The 21588-nt window shown below is 35.9% G+C and overlaps 2 protein-coding genes across 3 annotated transcripts; one reads left to right on the forward strand and one right to left on the reverse strand.

Annotated features, from left to right (window-relative positions):
- The first annotated feature begins 90 nt into the window (after nucleotides 1-90).
- On the forward strand, nucleotides 91-800 carry LOC135117285 (cation channel sperm-associated protein 2-like). Its single transcript, XM_064036145.1, has 2 exons — nucleotides 91-368; nucleotides 604-800. Exons 1-2 carry the CDS (start codon nucleotides 200-202, stop codon nucleotides 729-731), a joined length of 297 nt encoding a protein of 98 aa, XP_063892215.1. The 5' UTR covers nucleotides 91-199; the 3' UTR covers nucleotides 732-800.
- Nucleotides 801-1827: 1027 nt separating this feature from the next.
- LOC110369900 (sodium- and chloride-dependent GABA transporter ine) lies at nucleotides 1828-20124 on the reverse strand. 2 transcript variants are annotated; one of them, XM_021325522.3, is made up of 9 exons: nucleotides 19895-20124; nucleotides 9974-10164; nucleotides 6301-6435; nucleotides 5999-6212; nucleotides 4562-5058; nucleotides 4365-4477; nucleotides 4005-4284; nucleotides 3187-3419; nucleotides 1828-2863 (listed from the first exon to the last, which is right to left on the reverse strand). In XM_021325522.3, the coding sequence occupies exons 1-9, from the start codon at nucleotides 19942-19944 to the stop codon at nucleotides 2753-2755; spliced, it is 1824 nt and encodes a 607-aa protein (XP_021181197.2). In that variant the 5' UTR covers nucleotides 19945-20124; the 3' UTR covers nucleotides 1828-2752. The 2 variants fall into 2 exon arrangements, with proteins under 2 accessions (XP_021181197.2, XP_021181196.2); XM_021325521.3 differs by lacking the exon at nucleotides 19895-20124 and adding an exon at nucleotides 18009-18583.
- Between the last annotated feature and the right edge of the window lie 1464 nt (nucleotides 20125-21588).

The following is a 21588-nucleotide window of genomic DNA, read 5'->3' on the forward strand; positions in this document are numbered from 1 at the left end:
GACTGATAGTCTAGGCTATCCCTTACTCTGGAAAGAAACTGTATCATCCATCGATTGCCACAAAATTTTAGGTTTCATACGAGTTTGACAACTGTTGTCAAATTTGACAGATTGACGTTTTGTCTCTCGGTGTTCTTGTTTCTCGGTTTATAAATAAACACGAAAATTGTTGTGAATTTACATCTATAAACTAGAAAATATGCCTCCTGAAATTAGACTTACTATATCCCAAAACGACAAATTAATACAGACCATTACTAAAACAGTAGAAGGTCAACATTTAGTTAAGTCCCTAGAGGAATTCCAAATAGAAGCGAATGCCGCATTGACGAAGATGATAGAAGAACTCGGTGAAATTGGTGAAGCTGGTTAGTTTCTTTTTCGCTTCAACAGGTCTCGAACGCAGAGGATCAATTGATAAGCTCATCCTACATTAACAACTCTTTAGCTTTTTTGAACCCTTGCTGGTGTCCGAGTACCAGGGCCTTTGCCGTTAGCGTTCCATTAACTAGTTACTGCATAACCTGCCATTGGGAAAGACTGGTCTGACTGACTTCTATAATATAAAAAATAAATAACCAACTCAATAATACTCTGTTTAAGGTGGTGATGCTAACTTCGAGGATGATGAGGACGATGATGATGAGACTGATGATGATGCTGACAGTTCCCTTTCTACCAGTGAGGATTCAAAAGGACACAGTACCTCCAAGAGGAAGAAACATAATTGAATGCCTTATGACTGTGAATATTTATATCTTTTTAAACATTAGTTTCTTAATTATATTGTTCAGTTCATATTTACAGTTTTCTTTATGGCTCTATATACTTTAGGGCTGTTTGAGCATCAATTTTCTTTTATACCATTTTAGGATCAGGCTTTCAGGCTATAATGATCTGATTTAAGCAAGGGACATTGCTGTGCTTGGTAGTACACACAGTCCAAGTTTAATATAATGAATACATAATATGGTATGTCTTGCATCAAGATTTGGTTCAAATAGGACTGCTTATTTAGTGACAAGGTACTCCAGTTTTCCTCCCACTATTTCCATCTGTCACACTTTGGCAAAGCCAAAATTATCTTTTGGTTGCAGGAAGTCTTGTTGTTTAGACATGATTTTCTCCTGTCAAACGTCATCTTCCAAGCCTTTTCACAACTTATGGGGCTGTCTACCAGTCCAAGCGGATGCAGCTAAGTAACAATGTTTTTTCTACTATAAAAATTCACAGTAAATGTATTGTATGTAGGCACCACAGTCTGGGTTGTATAGGTCAGTGATATATGAGATATACAAGAGCTTGTACATTTACATGGTACTTTTGCCATTTGTGGCGCACCATGCACGATTTTAAAACGAATGACTGGGTGCTATGTCGTGTCTTGTACATCTTCTTTGGTCTCTTGTACACAGAACGTTTTTTTGCAACACAAACGAAAATACACTGTTCGTTTAAAAGCTCTTATTAGCTTATAAAATCCACCGCAATATTGACTAGGAAGCTTTTCTTCCTCCTATTTTTTTAATAAATGGACACCATTAATTTCTTTATAAGCAACAAATATACTTAACCATGTACCACATTTTTTCCTTTATTTATTTACAACAAGCTGTTTTCCCGCGGTTTCACCCGCGTTCCGTGAGAACTTCTTCCCGTACAGGAATAAAATAAAGCCTATTATGGTACTCAGGAATAGTGTAATTTTCCAACAGTGAAAATATTTTTCAGATCGGTTCAATAGTTTCGAAGTCTTTGAATACAAACAACAAAAATGCGTGACTATTATATGTACCTATAAGTATATATAAAAATTAAACACCTGGCCATATTATTTAAAGTATATTTTTATTCAATATTCTTAAATGCTAAAGTAACAAGTTTGATACTCGTTTATTTACAAATAGTTGTATTTACATTACGTAACAACATTTTTAGACATATTGTACTATGAGTTCCTATGTAAACACAAATCAAATGTAATTCTTGTAAGGTGTCGATTATTATCTTGGAGATACAAGATTCGTAATAGATCCAAAATATAATTTAAAATAAATTACTGTACTTATGTGCGTGTGTACAATATTCGATTTGTAATAGTCAAACAGCAGTAATGTAGAAGAATGTGGTTTACCCACGTATTTATACTTCCAGTTTAAATCTCTTGATTTTATTCACAATATGTTAAACCTAAGTACTAGGAATAAATAGAAATTTAACTAAATATGCTGTACTATTCTAATGGAATGACTTTGATCACGAAAGTATCAGGGAAACATGCAAGTTCCCACTTACACTTACACTTACATCACGTCGACAAACTCTGAATGTCTCTCTGCGTCAATTTGTTAAAAAAAATCTAAATACTTACTATTAAACTTAATACTGTTTTAGGGTTGTTTACTTAGTTTCAAAATGAGTTTTAATAACCCTTAGGTATGTGGTATGAACTTAGTAGATTATGCACAAAAAGGTTCTTCCTTTGACAGTATAAGTAAAATCGAAGAATATTTGAGCTGACAAAAACGAACAATCGCCTTCAAAACAAATACTTGAAAACTATGCCAGCACTACTTCATTATTATATCTAGTAGGTCGAGTGCGGTCGCCGCCTCATTGTAAATTAATGATAATTATGATGGAATACCGTCTCGTTTCATTATCTTACTGTCTTGTTTATACTTGATATCAAAGCATATCTCACGCTATTGCAGAAAGTAGGTATGTTCTTATTCTCTAAGTTGTTTTCAGACTAGTTGATAGCAGGTTTGTCGTCCGGTTGCTCGGACTCTGAGTAGCAAATATCGCATCCAGTGACACCGCATTCACATAGAGATGTCGGACGTATTGAATGACGCAATTTCTGAAAGAAAAGGAAGAGTTAGATAAAAGTTGGTATGTTACAAACATGTGACGTGCCTTACAGTCAATAAATAAATATACTTCGTGGACAACTCAGATCTCTTGAAATGCTAAAATCTACAACAGGGGAAACATTAAATATTGAGTCTTGGTATTCTTGTTATGTCTAGTCTGCTGACTGATACTGAATGATAGTGTTTGCTAGTCTTTGTGGATCGTATTTCATTTTTAAACATTTGTGATATTTCATTGCACTGATTGCGAAGCAAAACAAACCAAAGTTGATTTGTTTCAAGGGCAATTTTTAATGAATTGTAGTCTTACTTCTCTCCAATTATTTCCGGGCGATCCGATTACGACGAAGACGGCATACACTGGTATGCAGAGCAGTGAGAGAGAAGCAATGATCCAACCGAGCGCCTGCGCCCATGTGGGATACTGATACTGGCGGTAGCTGGGCGGCGTGTAGTCCACCATGCTGGCCACCCACAGCGCTAGCAGAAGCGCCGGAGTCGCTATCAGCCAGCACACTCGGAAATACAGCGATGGACGACGACCTGAAATCATACCAACACTAATAAGGGCCAATTCTCTCCTTACATACAGTTTTGTAGCCTTCAAGAAGACGGCTTATGGGAAAGGTTTTCGGTCCTGAAATTATGTAGGACTTAAGTTGGTACGCATACTGGCGAAATAGACCAGGTTATCGTCAAGGCTAATGCCATGATGTCGTACGTATATCATATACTTGTATGTCTTTCGATAACATACTTAGGCAGGTGTTTTATACACATTACACAGGGTGTGGCGAATCATAAAGTATTGATAAAGTAACAATTACGATGAGTCATCGTTATTTATTCGGACGTAGGTTCAGTAGAATGCAAAAAAATATGATTACTATCTTTGAGAGTAACAAACAAACAAAAGCGGAAGTTGCGCAGTAGGAAATGGCAGGACATCCCGTGTGTATGTATAAATTACAATAAGTAAGTATTAATATTAGGTGCAATGCCCACAAAAATACGAACATGTTTAACTTGGGCGAGTGTTATTCAATGAAAGGGTTTTTTAAATTAATGACTTAAATACCTACTAATTGGCATCTTGATTATAAACAGGCTGATTGTTTAAAAACGAACCTGTCATTTGTTTAATATTTCTAGAAAGTCTTCCTACGCCGTAAAACCAAGCTATGGCCACGACTTCGAAGAAGGCGAGATATGTGATGCTGAGTGATGCAGCGTAGTAGTCCATTAGTTGGAACACGTATATGCCGCTGTGAAGTATGTGTGGTAGGCCGAAAACCAGCGACACCCCGCACACACAGAGCACCAGCAGCTCATGGTACACCAGCCGTCTGCGAATCATGTCTGGGAACCCGTCTTGAATTGACGTCACTACTACCTCTACTATGGCAAACTGAAAAGTATTATATAGTTAGAGTAATTAATTTGCCCATTTCATTACAACAGTGAGTGCAATGTTTTGATTATATTCACCTGGCTATTAAGTCCAAGACAAAGGAACATAAAGAAGAATAGTACGGCCCATAATTGAGAAGCTGGCATTTTTGCAATCGCTTGCGGATACACTACAAATAATAATCCAGGACCTGAAATGAAAATAAGTAGGGGTAAATATATATTTAAAAAAACAGTCAAAATAAATCAGGCAAAAAGTAATCCAGGAAACTTACTATCAGCGATGACGTCCTTCACGGGAGTATTTTGTTCAAAAGCAATGTTTCCAATAGTGGCAAACGTGAAGATTCCCACGATGAGACTGGTGATTGCATTGATTAGTGAAACAGCCACGGTGTCGTGTAGGAAGTTATTGTCGAAACGATTGTAAGAAGCGAACATTATCATGGATCCAAAAGCAACACCAATCGAGTTAAAAACTTGTGATGCTGCGTTCACCCATGGTCTTGACTGTTTCAAAAGTTCCCATTCTGGCTTGAAGAAAAATCTCAGTCCTTTATCAGCTCCATCTAATGTCAAAGAGCGTCCGAGGAAGACTATAATTAGCAGAAAGGGCAGCGTTGTGGTGATATAGCGTACTTTGGCAGAAGACTTGATGCTTTTCCACAGAGCGAAGTAAACTAATACCCAAGCACAGACCAAGCAAGCTGCTAGCTCCCACCGCATTCCATTAGGGAATTCTATTCCGGCGCTCATGCTCAATACCTTTTTCCTGAAAAAAATAGGAGGCATTTAGATAAGATTATAATTTTAAACGTTGAACACATTTGCAATCCAAAACATTTATATTAACGGTTGTAGGATATGTGTGAGTGAAAACTGTAAAATATAAAAAGGCAATAAGTAGATGAATATACCTATTAAATTACATCGATACAAAGAAACGAAGATTCCCAACGTGAAACATATTGGTTCTCTGCACATTTTCCTCATTCCATCCTTTGTTAAGTTCCTGTTTTGGATTGTAAATGTTGTTCTTAGAATTCAGATTCTATAAGTAGGTATTTCATCTATGCCCAGTTGCAGTTGCTTAGCTTATCTTAAGGACTCATAAGCTTCGAACCGGGTAATAGACATCATTGCGGAACTGAATCAACTTCCAAATTTGCGGCATGCAGTATGACTTGGTCATTGATAATAATTTATGACTTATCGAGAACTACAAAGCATGCAATCTTTATTAGCCCTTAGGTGACAGCACTAGTTGGCTGGGCGTGCTACAGTATTATTCATTCCGGAACTCGAAATGAATGATAACATAACATTTAAGTAGGTACGTGAGGTTAGTATTTTTGACTACTACTCGGAGTTCCAAAAATATTGTGAATTTATCAGTGATGCGATTATGACTAATAGATAACGAAATGGGCGTTGCGAATTTACGTACATTGCGAGTTGTATAATACGACAGGTAGGTAATTAATATATTTTTGCAAGTACTTCATCTAGATTATTGATTATGTAAAATAAGTGATTGCAATAATGGATAAGACAAGACCTAAGTTAATTACTTAATAATTAATGAATCGGTAACCTGATAAGTTGTATCAAATATTTAAAAATAAACATTGGTCCCTAAAATTATTCTGAATAACGAACATGTTTACGGCATCAGCTAAAATAACGGGGTTAGTAGGTGCTCAAAATCTTACTCGAAGAATTGTTCGGTGGGTGTCTGCGAGCCATTCGGCTTGGTCATGTTGTGGTTGGGCACCCAGCACTGCGGCGTGTTCCATCGGTTGGAGCAGCTCGCCCACGGCACCTCCGTCTTAAACGATGTGAAGAAGTAGTATATTGCCCACGCTATTATAACCGCGTAGTATGTGGACATTAAAAATGAGATCACTACGCTTGCTAAGCCCGCACCTGAAATAATATCACATATTCTTTGGTCACATTTGTATCCAATTATATTTTCACAACTCAAGAAAGATAATTGTTTCTTTTGCTTTACCTTTGAAGAGTGGGCAAATTTGTGACAGGGCACCAATAGGACCGTGAGCTGTGTACTGGCCCACAGCCAGCTCCATGAAAAGCATTGGCACACCGCATACTAAGAGTATTATGAAATAGGGTATGAGGAAGGCTCCTGGAACAATATTAAAAAAAAAATCAATTTACACATTTCATACGTATTTTGGTCCACAGCGGTGAATGTAGCATTTTTATACATAGATGTGATAAATAATTCGTTTATGCAAACCAACTTACCCAAAAATGGGAATAAAATATATATGTATAGGTATTTTCATGCACCCTAATTCATATTCCTAAGTTTTTATGTAATTAAAAATTGTTTTAGCTTGAAAACTGATTTTGTATATGCCGTGCTCATTTTGAGTTAATCGTGCTTATTACTAGGATGTAGTCGATGTGCCTAGTAGGTAATACTAGCTCTTTTTCCTACAGTTACCTACACCAGTGTTCCAAGATAAATACTTCCCGTGCTGGATAAATAATAGCTTATTTTATAACTCCAATGTGTAAATTATATTAGTTATGTATCCCTAAGTAAATCCTCATATTCTACCAGTTTTATATTCTACGGGATTTATGTCTTACCAACAAAAAATAAGTTTTTACATTCCAGTCGTGAAATTACCACAGCTTCTAAAGTGAATGACCGACTGATTGTTAGCTATTAGATGGAAGAGTACCGAAATGATCATTATCACAAGATCCGCCCAGCAAAGGGGGACTCTTTCTGATTTAAAATAATCACCAAAAAAAATAGACCTGATCTAAGTGGGGTTGCCTAAATGTGTTATTGAGTGTTTAACACAAGTAACAGACGTATCAGTGTTCGAAATAGTAGAATTGGGATACTTATTTATTCGTGTCCCACTCTACAGTGTCTTGTCAGACCCCACGTGAGAATAATTAGTGCACGCGGGACGCATCTGGATAAACTTAGCCAAATGTGTGAACCAGGGCATATAGATAGGTACGTAGTTAAATCGAGACAAAATGTTATCAATAGCCTACATTAAATAACTCAAGATATTGATTATTTGTGGGGCAAATTCGAGTGGACATCGTTACGCCAATTATATCCTTGATACCAATGAGTTGACCTACAGGAACTGTCGCAATTAGTGTGGTCGTTTGCTCATCCGATTATGTGGGCAAAGGTAGGTGGAGTCATTAGCTCTACGCTCTGATGACCAGTAAACAATTTTTCATAAGCTGCTATAAGGCACAATATCGTTTGTAGTTGCTAGGACAGCGTACTAGAGTACAGTACCTATAACAATTGGAATATTTGCAAAGGCACCAGAGCAGAGGCAGTTTTTGTGACTGACTAGAGAGCGTTTAGGTCACTTAAAATTGAGACGACATTATCTAGCACAAAACCCTCGTTTAAACATGAACCTAGATACATATTTGTTTCCACGTCGTAAGTATTTATTTTGTTGATGTAAGTACTTGTATGGCAACTTTAGTGTTATCGACTTCTTAGAAAAGAATAAGTACTATTTTATTTAGCAGCATAGGTCTTGTATACCGTAATCTTGAGGGATCATATATCATCGAGGACATGTTTGAAACTATACATAAGTAGGCATGAAGACTCTTACATCAATGTGACAAATCGTGACGTCATGAATATATCAATGTATAATAATATGTTTTATGCAAAAATGTTGAGTGTATAAACAAATGTCATTATAATATCTGCAGTGATTTCTATGTATATCTGGTGATAAATCATTTGATATCTTGTAAATACGTCGAGGTGGTGTCAAGTATCAGTTTACCGTAGGAATCAGTTGTAATTCACACCGTATTGTACTGTCGTTGGATCGTGTTGGAACCTCGGTGTCAAGCAGCGAGTTAGCACGCCGCGACACAAACACACAAACATCGCTTGGACACGATCTCGCACTCATGTGTACATTACATATTTTACCTTGGTGACTAAGTTCTTTCCTGTTATTTGAGATTATTATTTTCTGTTCCATGTAAGGCGCCATCGTTATGATGTTTACATTGTAAAAATAACTGACTGTAAATAAATTAAACTGAAGAGTAGTAATAGATAGGTGCGTATATTGGCACGAGATAATGACGACGACGCTGATTTCCCACGTTTAAACATTAATAAAGACCATGAAAAATCGCTCATTTAGTCCAAACTTTACAGTTTTAAATAATTGTTAATCGGAAAATATGTTCGTCTCCAAAGTTGCGGTTTGTAGTCCCATGCATAGAACAGATAATAGTTATAAAAATGTTTCTTAAATAAATAGAGTATCTAATGCACCTTTAATCTTAAAATACGTGTTATACTCTCTTTCAAACCAGAAAAAGAAATCTAAAACGAAGCTTAAGAGACCAATTGGTATCCATATCGTGATTCATAAGAAACTTTGTTGCTAAGGACAATGATCTAAGAAACGTAGCGGCTCACAACTCATAAAAAATATGGAGTAGTTATATAATTATAAACATATAATAAAAACATAATCGATGTCCTCAACGTCGTCACAATTGTGTCCACATTTCGTGCTTGGATCATTTTTGCCAAGTGTAAAGTGCTCGACAATTAGTGTAGACTTAATGCAATGTCACGACGGACACGATCGTCTTTTTGTCGCCTTAATGAGTTAATTTACAGTGGCCGCGAGTCGCGACGTCTTATTAAACGAAAATATTTTCAACCCAATACAGACATATTTATTTATGAGTAAATATTTGTATGTATCGAGAGGAAATTCCCATAACCTTAACGTAATAATCACGAGACTGTATATTGCTTAGCATTGTGTTCTTTTTGACGACGTATTTTTTGTTATGATTGTTGAAGAATTGGAGAGATGTAAATGCCTACATCACAGCCCAACGGTAGCCTATAATAGTAGCTAGTAAAGGTGCCTAATAGATTTTTTATTATATTGAAAATGTAATAATCGCCAAAATGATTAATGACTTACTTATTTCCAGATTTTGTAAATAATCCGCTGTTTTTTTGCGTACATGCGGGACTGCTGTCAACAAAGTTCTTAGAGCCCTAAAGGTATGCATTTTGTGGGTGGGCCTAATATTTAAGAGATTCATTAGATATTGAATTATCATAGGTACATCATATTTATTTTTATCGTTAGCAAGATTACGATTATGAAACGCGGGACCGAACTCGAAACATTGAGACGAGAGATGCCTAAGTTTCCGATCGTTTGTTCTTATTAAAAGTTTTATATGTATTATTTCGAAATTATTATTTATTTTTCTATTATTACCAAAACTTGATAACGTCAAGCAAACGAGCACTTAGTATAACCTCAATAAGCAAACACATTTATGTACAGATAGATTTCCGGGAATCCCGACGTCATTCTATGCCATTTATGTAGGTAGAGCCCGAGTAAAATTAAATTTTGTGGGTTGAGTGTTATTGATACTTTAATTAATAGTTCACAAGACATAGTCAATTGTGGAAAGAAAGTAACGACTCCGAAAGGTGTTAATTTAATGATGAACCTTTTTAGAGTTCCTGAGATCAACTGCCTAGCTTTTCTTTCAAAAAGTTGTTGAGATGTGGTGTGTGATACCTGATTGATTTATGTTAGTGTAGTTTATGTTAGTTGTAGAGTTTGCTATTAAGTAAATGACGTGATTTGATTTACCTCCTCCGCTTTTGTAGCACAGGTAGGGGAATCGCCACACATTGCCGAGGCCAACAGAGTAGCCAACACAGGCCAATACAAATTGTATTTTATTGGCCCAGAATGGTCGGCGGGGCTTCAGGTGGGCTGTCGTGTCTTCCTCTTCTTCCTCGCAGTCACTCTCGTGTGACGCCGTATCCTCATCGGGGGGCCTGGCGAAGGAAATTGGTCTTAGTTGAAAGCTCCTATAGTAATGTGAAATTTTATTACTGGAATATTTCAGGTCACATTCATTTGGAATACTTAATGTTTTTTGCATACGTTACTGGTAGGAACATTATTTTGTTAATAACAATATTCCAAGTATCTTTATGATGCTACATAGAAATGAATATGTACCTTAGTAATAATAATTATTAGATATAAATATACTCGTAAAATCCGCAAATAATTGTTGCTGTATAAAAAAGAGATTCAACATGTCGTAGATAATTAATTAATGTAGATTAGGTGTGTGTCGAGTTTTAAATGAAATGACATGTTTGCGCAACTAATGAAATACTAAACATCACGCAGATAACAAAGTTTACAAATGAAGGAAATACTGGCTGCATGCAATACTTTTCTTCTTACTCTTATTTTAAAATTGCCAAGGTTTTTCCTTTCGTAAGGTTATTTAAGGAATAGATTCTATGGCAAACACGAAACGTGAAGAGCCGTTCTTTGATAAACAGAGTTGTTTGGATTAATGATGAATGATCTACAATGACGGTAGATTAAAGTGACGTCACACGGCTCAAAGGCTTTACCTACTTTTCATGATACGTAAGTAGGGCTGCCATTTCGAATTTCGCCAAACCCGGACAAATATTTAAAAAAACCCGGACATTTGGCGTAAATCGCATTTTTTCCCCGGAAGAGTCCGATTTTTTTTGTTTAACAAAACAAGACCTAATTTTTAATATTACCATATTACTTAAATTCAATGAGGTCCTTCCTTACATGAAAAGTCAGGGCCGTCTCTAGCTCATGTAGTACCTAGTATTGAAAGATTGTGACTTAATGTATTTCGAAGGTCATAATTAAGAAAGCTAATTTGGAAACTAGGAGTTACCTTCTTGATAGGTTAGACAAAAAAATGTTGAAAAATACAAACAACTGTAAAGTGAAGTCGCCGTGAGCGCAGCGAGCGCGAAAATTTTTGAGTTTTGGGTCACTAAAGCACCTAAACTTGTATAATAAAAACATCCGCAAAGTGAAGAAGCTGCAAGCGAAGCGAGCGCAAATTTTTTTGAATATTGGGATATTAAAGTAGCAAAACGTAAAAAAAGTCGTGTTAAGAAAACAAGCCGCGAGCGAAGCGAGCGCGAAAATTTTTGAGTTTTGGGTCACTAAAGCACCTAAACTTGTATAATAAAAACATCCGCAAAGTGAAGGAGCCGCAAGCGAAGCGAGCGCAAATTATTTTGAATATTGGGATATTAAAGTAGCGAAACGTAAAAAAAAATCGTGTTAAGAAAAGAAGCCGCGAGCGAAGCGAGCGCGAAAATTTTTGAGTTTTGGGGCACTTCGACTTCTGCATTATTAGGCGGCCGGGTTATTCGCATACCCAGGCACCATAGGTTAAGATGGTCCTATGAAAAATGTCCGGGTTTTCCCCGGACACTTCTTGAAACCCCGCCCGGACGGCCCCCGGACGGCCTCCAAACGAGGACAAATCCGGGGAAACCCGGACGGATGGCAGCCCTATACGTAAGTAAACGTAGGTTTTACAATTTTGGAGACAGACTTTTAATCCGTTTGAGAAGTCTTACTATATTTTGCAATTTCTGCCGGTACTGATAAAACTAAGTCATTGTGATTATCATGAAAGTCAAAACGGATTTTTTAATGCCAGTAAAACCGACATTTAGTTGCTCTATTAAAAGTAGAACCATTAGAACATGTTACATTTACCCCAGTTGTGGTTGTGGTTTTAAAAGGAGAGCCCTTAATTATTGACGCAGAAATGTAATTATATTCAATAGATACATTAATACTTAATACACAGAAAACAGTTTCTCAAAATAGAACAGGAAATCAACAAGCTAGATTGACATTATGGAACAAGATGGATTAGTAGGTATGTTTGTGATACCGATATAGTCAAGAGTATGTACCTGAATAAAAATAAAGCAAGGAGGCTGAGTATCATTGTCTCTTCATAAATACATTCTCTAAGTATTTGTTCAAAGTCTAGAGATAGTCGGAACATTATTGTGAAATGTGTTTCGTAAAGTGTATTGCTAGAGTTTGATATTGTTAAGATTTGGAAAATCCTTTGATGACGGGAAAATGTTTTTCTTACTATACTTATTGTGCAATCTAGGTTTTTATTATTTTTATGGGTATGCAAACCGTACATGAGCGATGCCTAAAAATAGTTATACAAATAGTTTGCCATTATTTAAACTTATTGTTCACATTCACCTCCAACTAATAAATAAAACTAATCTGTCGATGCTCTTTGTTCCTGGAACTGATTATAAGTGCTTATTTGTCAATAAAAAGAAAAGACATTGCGTCATTTTTACCAGCTCTTTATGGTCAAGTGTCAATGCCATGTCGGTCTAGAGTTCTCTTTTTCCACAGAGAAAATGGTGATATTAGGGCTTTCTGGCTTTGGTCCACACGATAAGATGTCGATTCATTCACTTGTGTTGTCATACTATTGTTTATCGCTTATCTTAGAAAGCTATCGCATTAGCAATAGATATAAATTATCTAGCTCTACTTAAATGTCTGATTGATTTTCCTCCATGAAAATGGTCTAAAATCTCCATAAAATTCAAAAACAATTTAAAGAAGTAATCCCTAGCTGTCAACACGTAAGTAGGCAAACGTATTTTAAAATCATTATCAAGTAGGCAGTGATAAGGCGAAGCGGCGCGGGCGCACGATCAATCGTCGTATCCACGTCGTATGCGAGATATGTGTGTGTGGAAAGATAGCAGCATTGCAGTGTTATCGGCTCACGGCGTGAAGGTCAAACGACCAAAACTCCCTATAAACATAAGCCTCTCGGGATTTTAGGATTTCTTCAAGTAGGATGTCATAGTTTAATCGGACACAAACAAAGCCTTCGCCTGACAGTGAAAGTGCATGTCAAGTCATGCATTTTGTTTTTTGGATTTACGATACCTATTTAGGTATATTTTTAAATGATATTTCGAGAAGATTTTCAGAAGCATATCTAATATCTTCTACTTATTGTAAGATAACCACATGAGTGCCTTGTATACCTATGCAGTTACAATCTGGGAAGTACGTTTCTCATTGTGCAGCAAAGTTGCGAGTATTTGCGATCTGTTATGCTTAGGATTTATTCTATGTAGGCACGAACTTGTACAGGGTACTGTAACTGTATATGTAAACCTTCGTATAATGTCATGACCATACGACATAATACATATAGGTACCAGAGTATATCCAATATAGTTTTTAACAAACTACAGCGGGCGTGACGCCATCAGATAGGCCCGAGAAACAAAGGAACCTTTGTCATTTTTATCATCTCGTTTAAAAAATATGAAATGGAAGGTCATTGCTTGTGTTTTAAGGCTATGAGAAGAGACGTCACGTACTACGAGTTTACTGACAATGTTACACTTCTTACGTTTTGATTGATTTGATCTTCATCATCATATGAACATGTTGTTCTACGCCGAGGGGTACCATGTTTGTCTAGAAACGTATGTTGACAATGAAGGATAGCCAGCAATAGCAATAATAAAGAATAAGGTAATCAGACAATAATGTTGAAGAAAACCCGAATTTATGTAATTACTAATCTATAACCGCTTGAGGAACAAGATAAATTCAACATGCTATAAAATTCATGAATGATAACGTGAACTTGTAAACACGAGTAGGTATAATTGTATAATACAAAGTAATCAATTTGTAGGATAAAGGTCATAAATCACAATGCTTACTAAATAAATTAGGTGTAAAACTAACACGTTTTCCGCCAAAGGTTAGGCAGGTTAGGCCAACAAGTAGGTACCTATACCTATACATAACCTATACCTACGTAGTACGTACAAAATGTAAAGTGGAAAATTCCATTTTAAATTTGACTTAAATAGAAGTCGATACCAAAACCTTTATTTTAAAGGTAGGTTAGCTAAATGACTAACTAGTCACGAGTCTAACAGTCAAAGTGTTCTCTGATTTTGCCATCAATATTATGTAGATATTTGTCTGGCTGATTAACCAATCACTATAACGATGACCGAACAATTTTCAGTGCTCAAAATCCCGATTTGACCAATGGACTGCAATTTCATGGCTGGTTATGGTTATAGTTAAATGTTGGAACTCACCTTCAGTTACATGATTTTAGTTTAAAAAAAAAGAAGTTTCCGTTATGATAATATCTTTTCAGTTTTGGTTCAGTGTTGGATTAGTACCGGAGGTACCCGTTCCTCGAGGTTCCCGTTAATTTACAGCTAAACTGATTTGGGTTGTTCGATCTTCAATAAATTATATTTTTCTATTAGACTTATAGTATGAACAAACATGTCCTTAAATTAAAAAATATATCTAAATATCAGGGAAAAAGAGTATTTTTTTACCTACTTTAAAATTGGAAAATTACTTCAAGTACTCCAGAAGCTTCATTTTGCAAACAGATAAAACATAGTAGTAATTCCTAGTAGGTTTTACCAAGGAATTCTGATTGATCTCTAATTCTGATTCTTCCGACTTAAAAAAATATATTCGGCCGCAAAATAATAACAAATAATGGAATAGCGTTACGAAATAGTTCAGAAATATTAATGAGAATAAAACCCCTTACCGACAAATTGCTGAAAATCTACTGATGCAAACGCAGAAGGTTTCTGCCTCCCAATATGAATAAGAAGATACGTATGTATATTTCTATATATAAAAAAAAACTTGGGATAAATATATGGAAATTGCACTAATATAATAGGTAATATAATAGTCTCAGATTTTGTTTGTACAAGAAAGGCACCGACATTACTGAACCGATTTGAAAAATTCTTTCACTGTTGAAAAGTGCTATATTTCATTTATCCCGGTACGGGCAGTAGTTTTCATGGGACCCGCGGGTGAAACCGTGGGAAATTGGCTAGTACCTAATTGGCTAATCCTATATTTAAGTTTTTCTACAGTCTATCTAGGACTTAGTTAGAGTTCTTTCTTATCCATTGATTGTATGTTTTTTCATTTATCATCATAAGTTGGTAAATATGATGTAGAAACTCCACAACATTTCTAAATCTAAATAAGAATCGTCTGAAAACATCTGAATTATTTCTAAGAAAAACATATCCAACATGTCACAAAAGTTAGACGTCTTATTAGTTATTATTAGTTAGATAATTTCGAGTATGCTTCTAGACGTGTGTGTATTGACAGAATTACCTACAGATGAATATGATGGAATGACACGGAAAAGCTATAATATTTCCCAATAATTTCCCGATTTTTTTCATTTTTGTACACTTATAGACAGTTTTCCGTCTTCTATTATTTTTTGTAGCATTAGCCGTACGTTTGTTGCAATGCGGCCGGTCACCTACAGCATTAGATATTGTACACTAACAACCTTTGTAGAGTGAATTGATGCTTGCCAGTCGACCTTGACAAATGACTGGCTATAAGCTATAAGCGCTTTTTAGTATAAAATAGGAGATACCTATGTTTTATATAGGAAAACATGCTACATATCATATTTGAACAGAGTAATTGACACAAGAGCTTTAGCCACAGATTATATAATAGCTTTAGCTATTCTACTGAAATACTTCAGTTGTTAGATATGTTGTTTTAGGAAAAAGAATACCTTATTTCAATTTTAAAGTCTAGATAAAATGAAAGTATAGTTTGGTGAATTTGAAAATGTTCCTTTATTTTTATTTATTTACTATTATTTTATTTATTTAGGCTTCTAATGAGGCTAAGTAACCTTTTTGAATCAATTCTTTCGCAAGTTTTATCATAGCAAATCTTTGCTGTAACTCTGGTGTTGGAAATAGGCATTAAATATTTTAATAGATATCTATAAACAGGCCTAGGGTTTCTTGATAAAGTTACAGTAGTCTTATAAGTGCAAACTACAGCAGCCGAGCGCCATGTTTACGAGATGCGGAACTCTTTATTATAGGTTGAGGGCACAGCGCACATTGTAAGAGCCACTTATGTTAAGTAATTGGACACCTTTGTTCTACAGTTAAGAGTAATCATACTCGTTACTCAGACCTCTATGCTCAACTTATGTCTCAGAAAACTCGAGTAAGAATTTCATGGTCTATAGAGCATTGAAACGCTTGTTAGATTTTCACTTATCTATAAGTACTCATATAAAAGAGATAAAAAAAAAAATGTTTGTACCTTTAAAGCTCCGAAACAACTGAACCGATTTGAAACCTTTCACTGATGGGCTATACTTTGTCCGGGTAAGAGAAGGAGTTCCCTGGGACGCCAGTGAATCCTCTAGAACCAGCTAATATTAAATCAGGTACTATCTGTATCTACTAGAACTACTATACTACTACCTATCCAGAATCATTAATCGTTTGTTAAAATTCGATTTATTTATAGTTTTTGTTTAAGTTTACCCACTATTTGTACTCACTGTATATTTCGAGGAAATAATTAAATTGTACGATACAATAAGACTTTTATCATTCTCCAATCTTAATTCTTGAAATAAAGTGAATCATCGCATTGTCAAATAAATTATATTTAACTAGGTACATAGATATTTATCTATTAAATATAATTTCATATGAAGACCTCATAGCCGTTGTTATTATGTATTATTTTAACTATTCGAGGTCATTGTACTCCCGGGACAGATGTTGCAATGTGAACTAGAACAAAATGTTTGAACAAACAAGTATCTATTTTGATTAATGCTAGCGACTTCGTACGCGGAGGTTTATATACTAAAAACTTCCTCGAGAATCTCGTTATCGAGTGGTGAAAACCGCTTGAAAATCGGTCAAGCAGTTTTTGACTTTATTGAGAATAGATACAAAGACACATACGGTAAGGGATTGAGTTTTATAATACGACTATGTATAGGTAAATTAGTGTTTGACTCATGAATCTTTGTAATGTGCTTAGTACCTAACATTCATCTTCATACTGATTTATTTATACAGACTATTGGCCGACTAAAAGTTTTCCTACCGATGTGTGAGCTAGCACTAGCTACGATACCGCTGTATTTTTATATACGGTTTACATAATAATATTATGACGATAACATTGATATGCATTAACAACAGTTGCTTGGAGTATTTAGGTACTTACACTTAATTTATCACCGATAGCTTTATAATCTTTGATTGTAAATTACAGAAAGATATGTAATATTCATAATATCCAATGCATTTACTTATTGTTAAGTAAAATAATGTTTTTTCACAATTGATTACATTTATTTAAATCCATTTCGCAAGATTCTGTTTCATTATTTGCTCATATAGTGGTAATTTTCAGGTGTAATGAAAGGTTAAGTTAGTTATAAAGATCACAACATAATATATTATATGACCTTCTGATCTCCTTATGTAAACAAAGTATCTAAGCCTGTTATCAATGTTACAGATTGACAAATTTATTAGTTAATCAGTTATTCTCTAGTCTGTAAGTCCATTATAACAAACTAAAATTGATTGTTTCCAATAAGATTTATTGAACAAAGCATGGCGTGTGACTAATGACGAGTTTGCTAAGCTATACCTGAGAATTACAATCACATTCTAATCATCGAGTAAAATAAATATTCAGACAGTTTATTGTAAAGTAATATTTGACGATTTCTTATCGAATGCGTGTAAAAAATCATTGCTCAGAATTAAGTTAGGTTATATATTGGAGAATTGTCTTCTACTGGTTAGCGCCGTGGGGAACGAGTAACCTATTCATTTATTGCAGAAGAGAATTTATGCACTGGCGATGGGGAGATTTGTACGGTTGATAGAAGTCAATTGAATAATGGCAACCCAGAGGATGTATCATTCGCAGAGGTACTCACGTAGGAGGACGAACTAGATGGAACAATTCCGTGGGCGATGTTGGTACCCGTCTTATAACCATTTTGCGGCCATCCGTGCATCCCATTCCGATCGAGGCAAGAGATCGGACTGACGGCGCGCCATAGTGATTGGTGCCACTGTCAGACCCTTCAGGGTAAGTGGCCACTTGCTCGTAAGGCCGAAGACACCGCGCGGATGCTGCACCCGAGGCTGCTGTCACATCACGAATTCTGTGTGTATCACTGAAGCTCTTCACTTTGCGCATTTGCCCAGAGGGCGTTATCATCGGCGCCGGAGCGTGCAGGTCGAGGAGCTTTGAGTTCTCCCTGTCTTGGCCGTCATATTGCTCCACGTGGATCGCCACGCTGGGCGCGGCGGCTTCCGTTGAATTTTCGATTTTACTCATACTATCACGTCACAGGGTCATGACGCGGTGACTATTGTCGCGTGCGTCGCTGGCGACGCGCGACTGTGAATAATGACCGATCGCGAGGACGAGCGAGGTCGGCTGTGCTGGCGGACCGACTGCCCTGACTGGTTCGTCAATCGCGGCAAGGCAATTGGTAAACAAAGTGCGACTCTAGCGTCGAGTGGTGGGAGTATATCAGAAGGAGGGGGGACGGACGCGCATGCGCCGTGGCGGCCCTGAGACCTAGTGCTGCGCTTGCGTTTATCTCAGGTTAGGCAACAATAGCTATGGTAATTTTATGTACGGGCTGGCAGTTAGTTGTCTTGATTTTTGACCATAATATATCAAAGTTAATTATTTTTTTCATCTATTTTAAAATTGGAATGTCACTAAAGAACAGTATGTCAGACTTCAGACTGGTGTCTATTTTAAAACCAGGCGTCTGACAGGATGATAAATACATTTATTTAGGTGCAGTCGTACCTTCCTAATACTAAGGTTAACTTGTAAGTAGGAATTATTATAAATGTGACATACACGTCGTATATGTATGATTTAATAATCTCAGAATAGCAGGGCAAGTGAAGCTCGTTTAGAATTAAGTTTCATAATTTTCATAACATTCTGCGGATTAATTTATTAAAGAAAACATACGCCAGTGTATTGAAACATTATAGTCATTGTGATGTAACCATCCATAACGGATATTTATAATCGCAATCAATCCAGTAATCCTAAGTTTGAACTGGTGTGTCTTGTTTAAATTGCAAGACACAAACCTTCCTTCCCGTGTTCAACGGGACGTGGTCATGGGAACAAACTAGTCAACTGTCAACTAGTTCTTCCTCTCTCTTGCAGCTTGTTACAGTCAATCCTCAAGAGTTTAATTTTTATTAGGTACTACTAATGTAGGTGCCGTGTGCTGTGCACACGCGTTGACAAATATACTACAATTAAGACATTACCTGCCTAGCCTGCGAAGTACCTAGTTTAAAAATAATAATAATGTTTATTGACAGATTTTTTTACATAATCACATACCTACACTCTTTCGAGAAAAGCCTATGCGAAATCTTAGTTTTAATGACTTTATGTGTGTTTCAAAAAGTTTTAATGACTATAGTATGTTACTAGCATCAAAAACGTTAGCCAAGCATGCGCAAGAGTGTATTTAAAATTTGAATTTTTGAGAATTACTAACTGGTTAAACCTTGTTCTGGACAAATTCCTATTAAAAAGTTCGTACCTAGGCGTTATGAAAATGATTTGGATGTCATTTTCAAAATGTGATTGATGTATGTACCTCTCTGTTACATGAAAATATTTTCACTAGAAATATTTTTTGTAATTTTTTCACTAGCGTATAAAAAGATGGTACTCATTAATGGTGTCGAACAGTTTTAAATCCTGCAAAATATCCTGCAAAGTCGTTGTGGTAGATAACAATATTATTTAAAAATTTGGCTATTAACTTACCAAATCGGCTCATATTTTTTGTTGAGTGTGGCTTGGAAAGTCTTCGACATGATCACAATAGATTCTAAAATATATATAAATCCTTATATAACAAGTATTTTAGCTCTACCGACCGGTGACCAACGTAAATGTTAAATGATAATATTAGGTAGCTCTTGTAGTATCAGACCGTGCCCCCTCTTAGCTGCTAATTTGTAATTCGTTCCCCACCGATTAACACTTATAATTTATTTACGTGCTTAGTGTCACCACAACGTATATGTACTGCCCCTCCTACCATTACGTGTAATCATTATAAGAAGGATGAGATTTATTGCCTATGTACTTTGGTGTAAAAAATCTTATAGCAGCTTACTTTCATCATTACGGATGTTATCAGTATGAAAAACTCTATAAACCTCGTATTTTGCCAGATTTACGTATTTACACAGACTTAAACCATTTAAATCCTAGATAATTACGTCACAGAAATAACAAACTTATCAACATAATGTTAGTACCTGAGGTGAAAGAAACGCTGTCAGTTTGTCTCTGTTTATTACTTGTCTTGAAAGTCCAGTAGGACAGTAGGATTAAAGCATCGGACATACATCAGGGGTCACATTAATTGCAAGTGAAATACTTAAGTGATTCAGAAGGTTTACAGAGACACCTGTTTTAAAAGTTACCTCTACCACATTATGTTTATAATAGGTCAGTCGGATAAGTAAAATATTGAAAGCGTCCGAATAAATTCCTCTTACGTTATTTATATAATATATTAAAACTGCATTATCATTTTTTAAAAAACCACATCGAAAAAACTTCAAAATACCGACTAACTTTCTACGGGGAATTACCCCAGAAAAACTTTTTACAACTTTCTTAGCATTTCTTCAAAATTCAGAATACACTCTTAGTATTATGACTAGCTAAGCCTTTTGATGCTAAACTTTTTCCGTTGCCCGTTTTTTTTTGACAGCTGCTGGGACCTACCGTTTATTTTGCCTTCCGAGACACGGTCATTGGTATCCAAGATATACTTAGAAAGTACGTACAAACTTAGAAAAGTATCATTGGTACTTGGCTGAAGTGTAATTGAATCTACACTCATTCTTGAGAGGTTGGTTCTCTACCTACTCTACCCACTTGTACCCTCTAAAAATTTTAGTATCAGACCTGCGCATCTACAGCATCAAGTTTACTACTTTTTAGCGTATTTGCGTTACTTGATTGTTTTTTTCTGAGTACCTATGATTTTAGAAAAGTGACTGTATGTAATGGAGAATTACGTTTTCCTGGCAGAAAACTCATTTGGTGTCCATATCACAGGGGTGGATTTCAGGTAGCCAGTCTGCCATTTTGGGAAGGCCGCCATTTTAGATTTGTAATGACGATTCTTAGATAGTCATGTATTGTCATCAAAACTCAGAGCGTTTGTTATTGTCAGCAAAATACCCTAATCGAAAACCGGGAAGTGGGGCAAAGATTTTCTTACCTATAAGTATACATAGTTACAAGTGAAGCTAATATAAGCTTGTAAAATAAAAAAAGAACAGTAATTCGTTAAAGAATTACAACTCCTACTCCTTCACCGTGCACGCTGTACGGCTATGGAACAATTTGCCGCCTGAACTGAGGAGCTGCCAAATTGTTGCTTTATTCAAACGAAAGTTGAAGGAACATTATGTGTCCTTATCATCATAGACGCATAT

Source organism: Helicoverpa armigera, chromosome 9 (assembly GCF_030705265.1).
Source record: "Helicoverpa armigera isolate CAAS_96S chromosome 9, ASM3070526v1, whole genome shotgun sequence".
Classification (NCBI taxonomy): Eukaryota; Metazoa; Arthropoda; class Insecta; order Lepidoptera; family Noctuidae; genus Helicoverpa; species Helicoverpa armigera.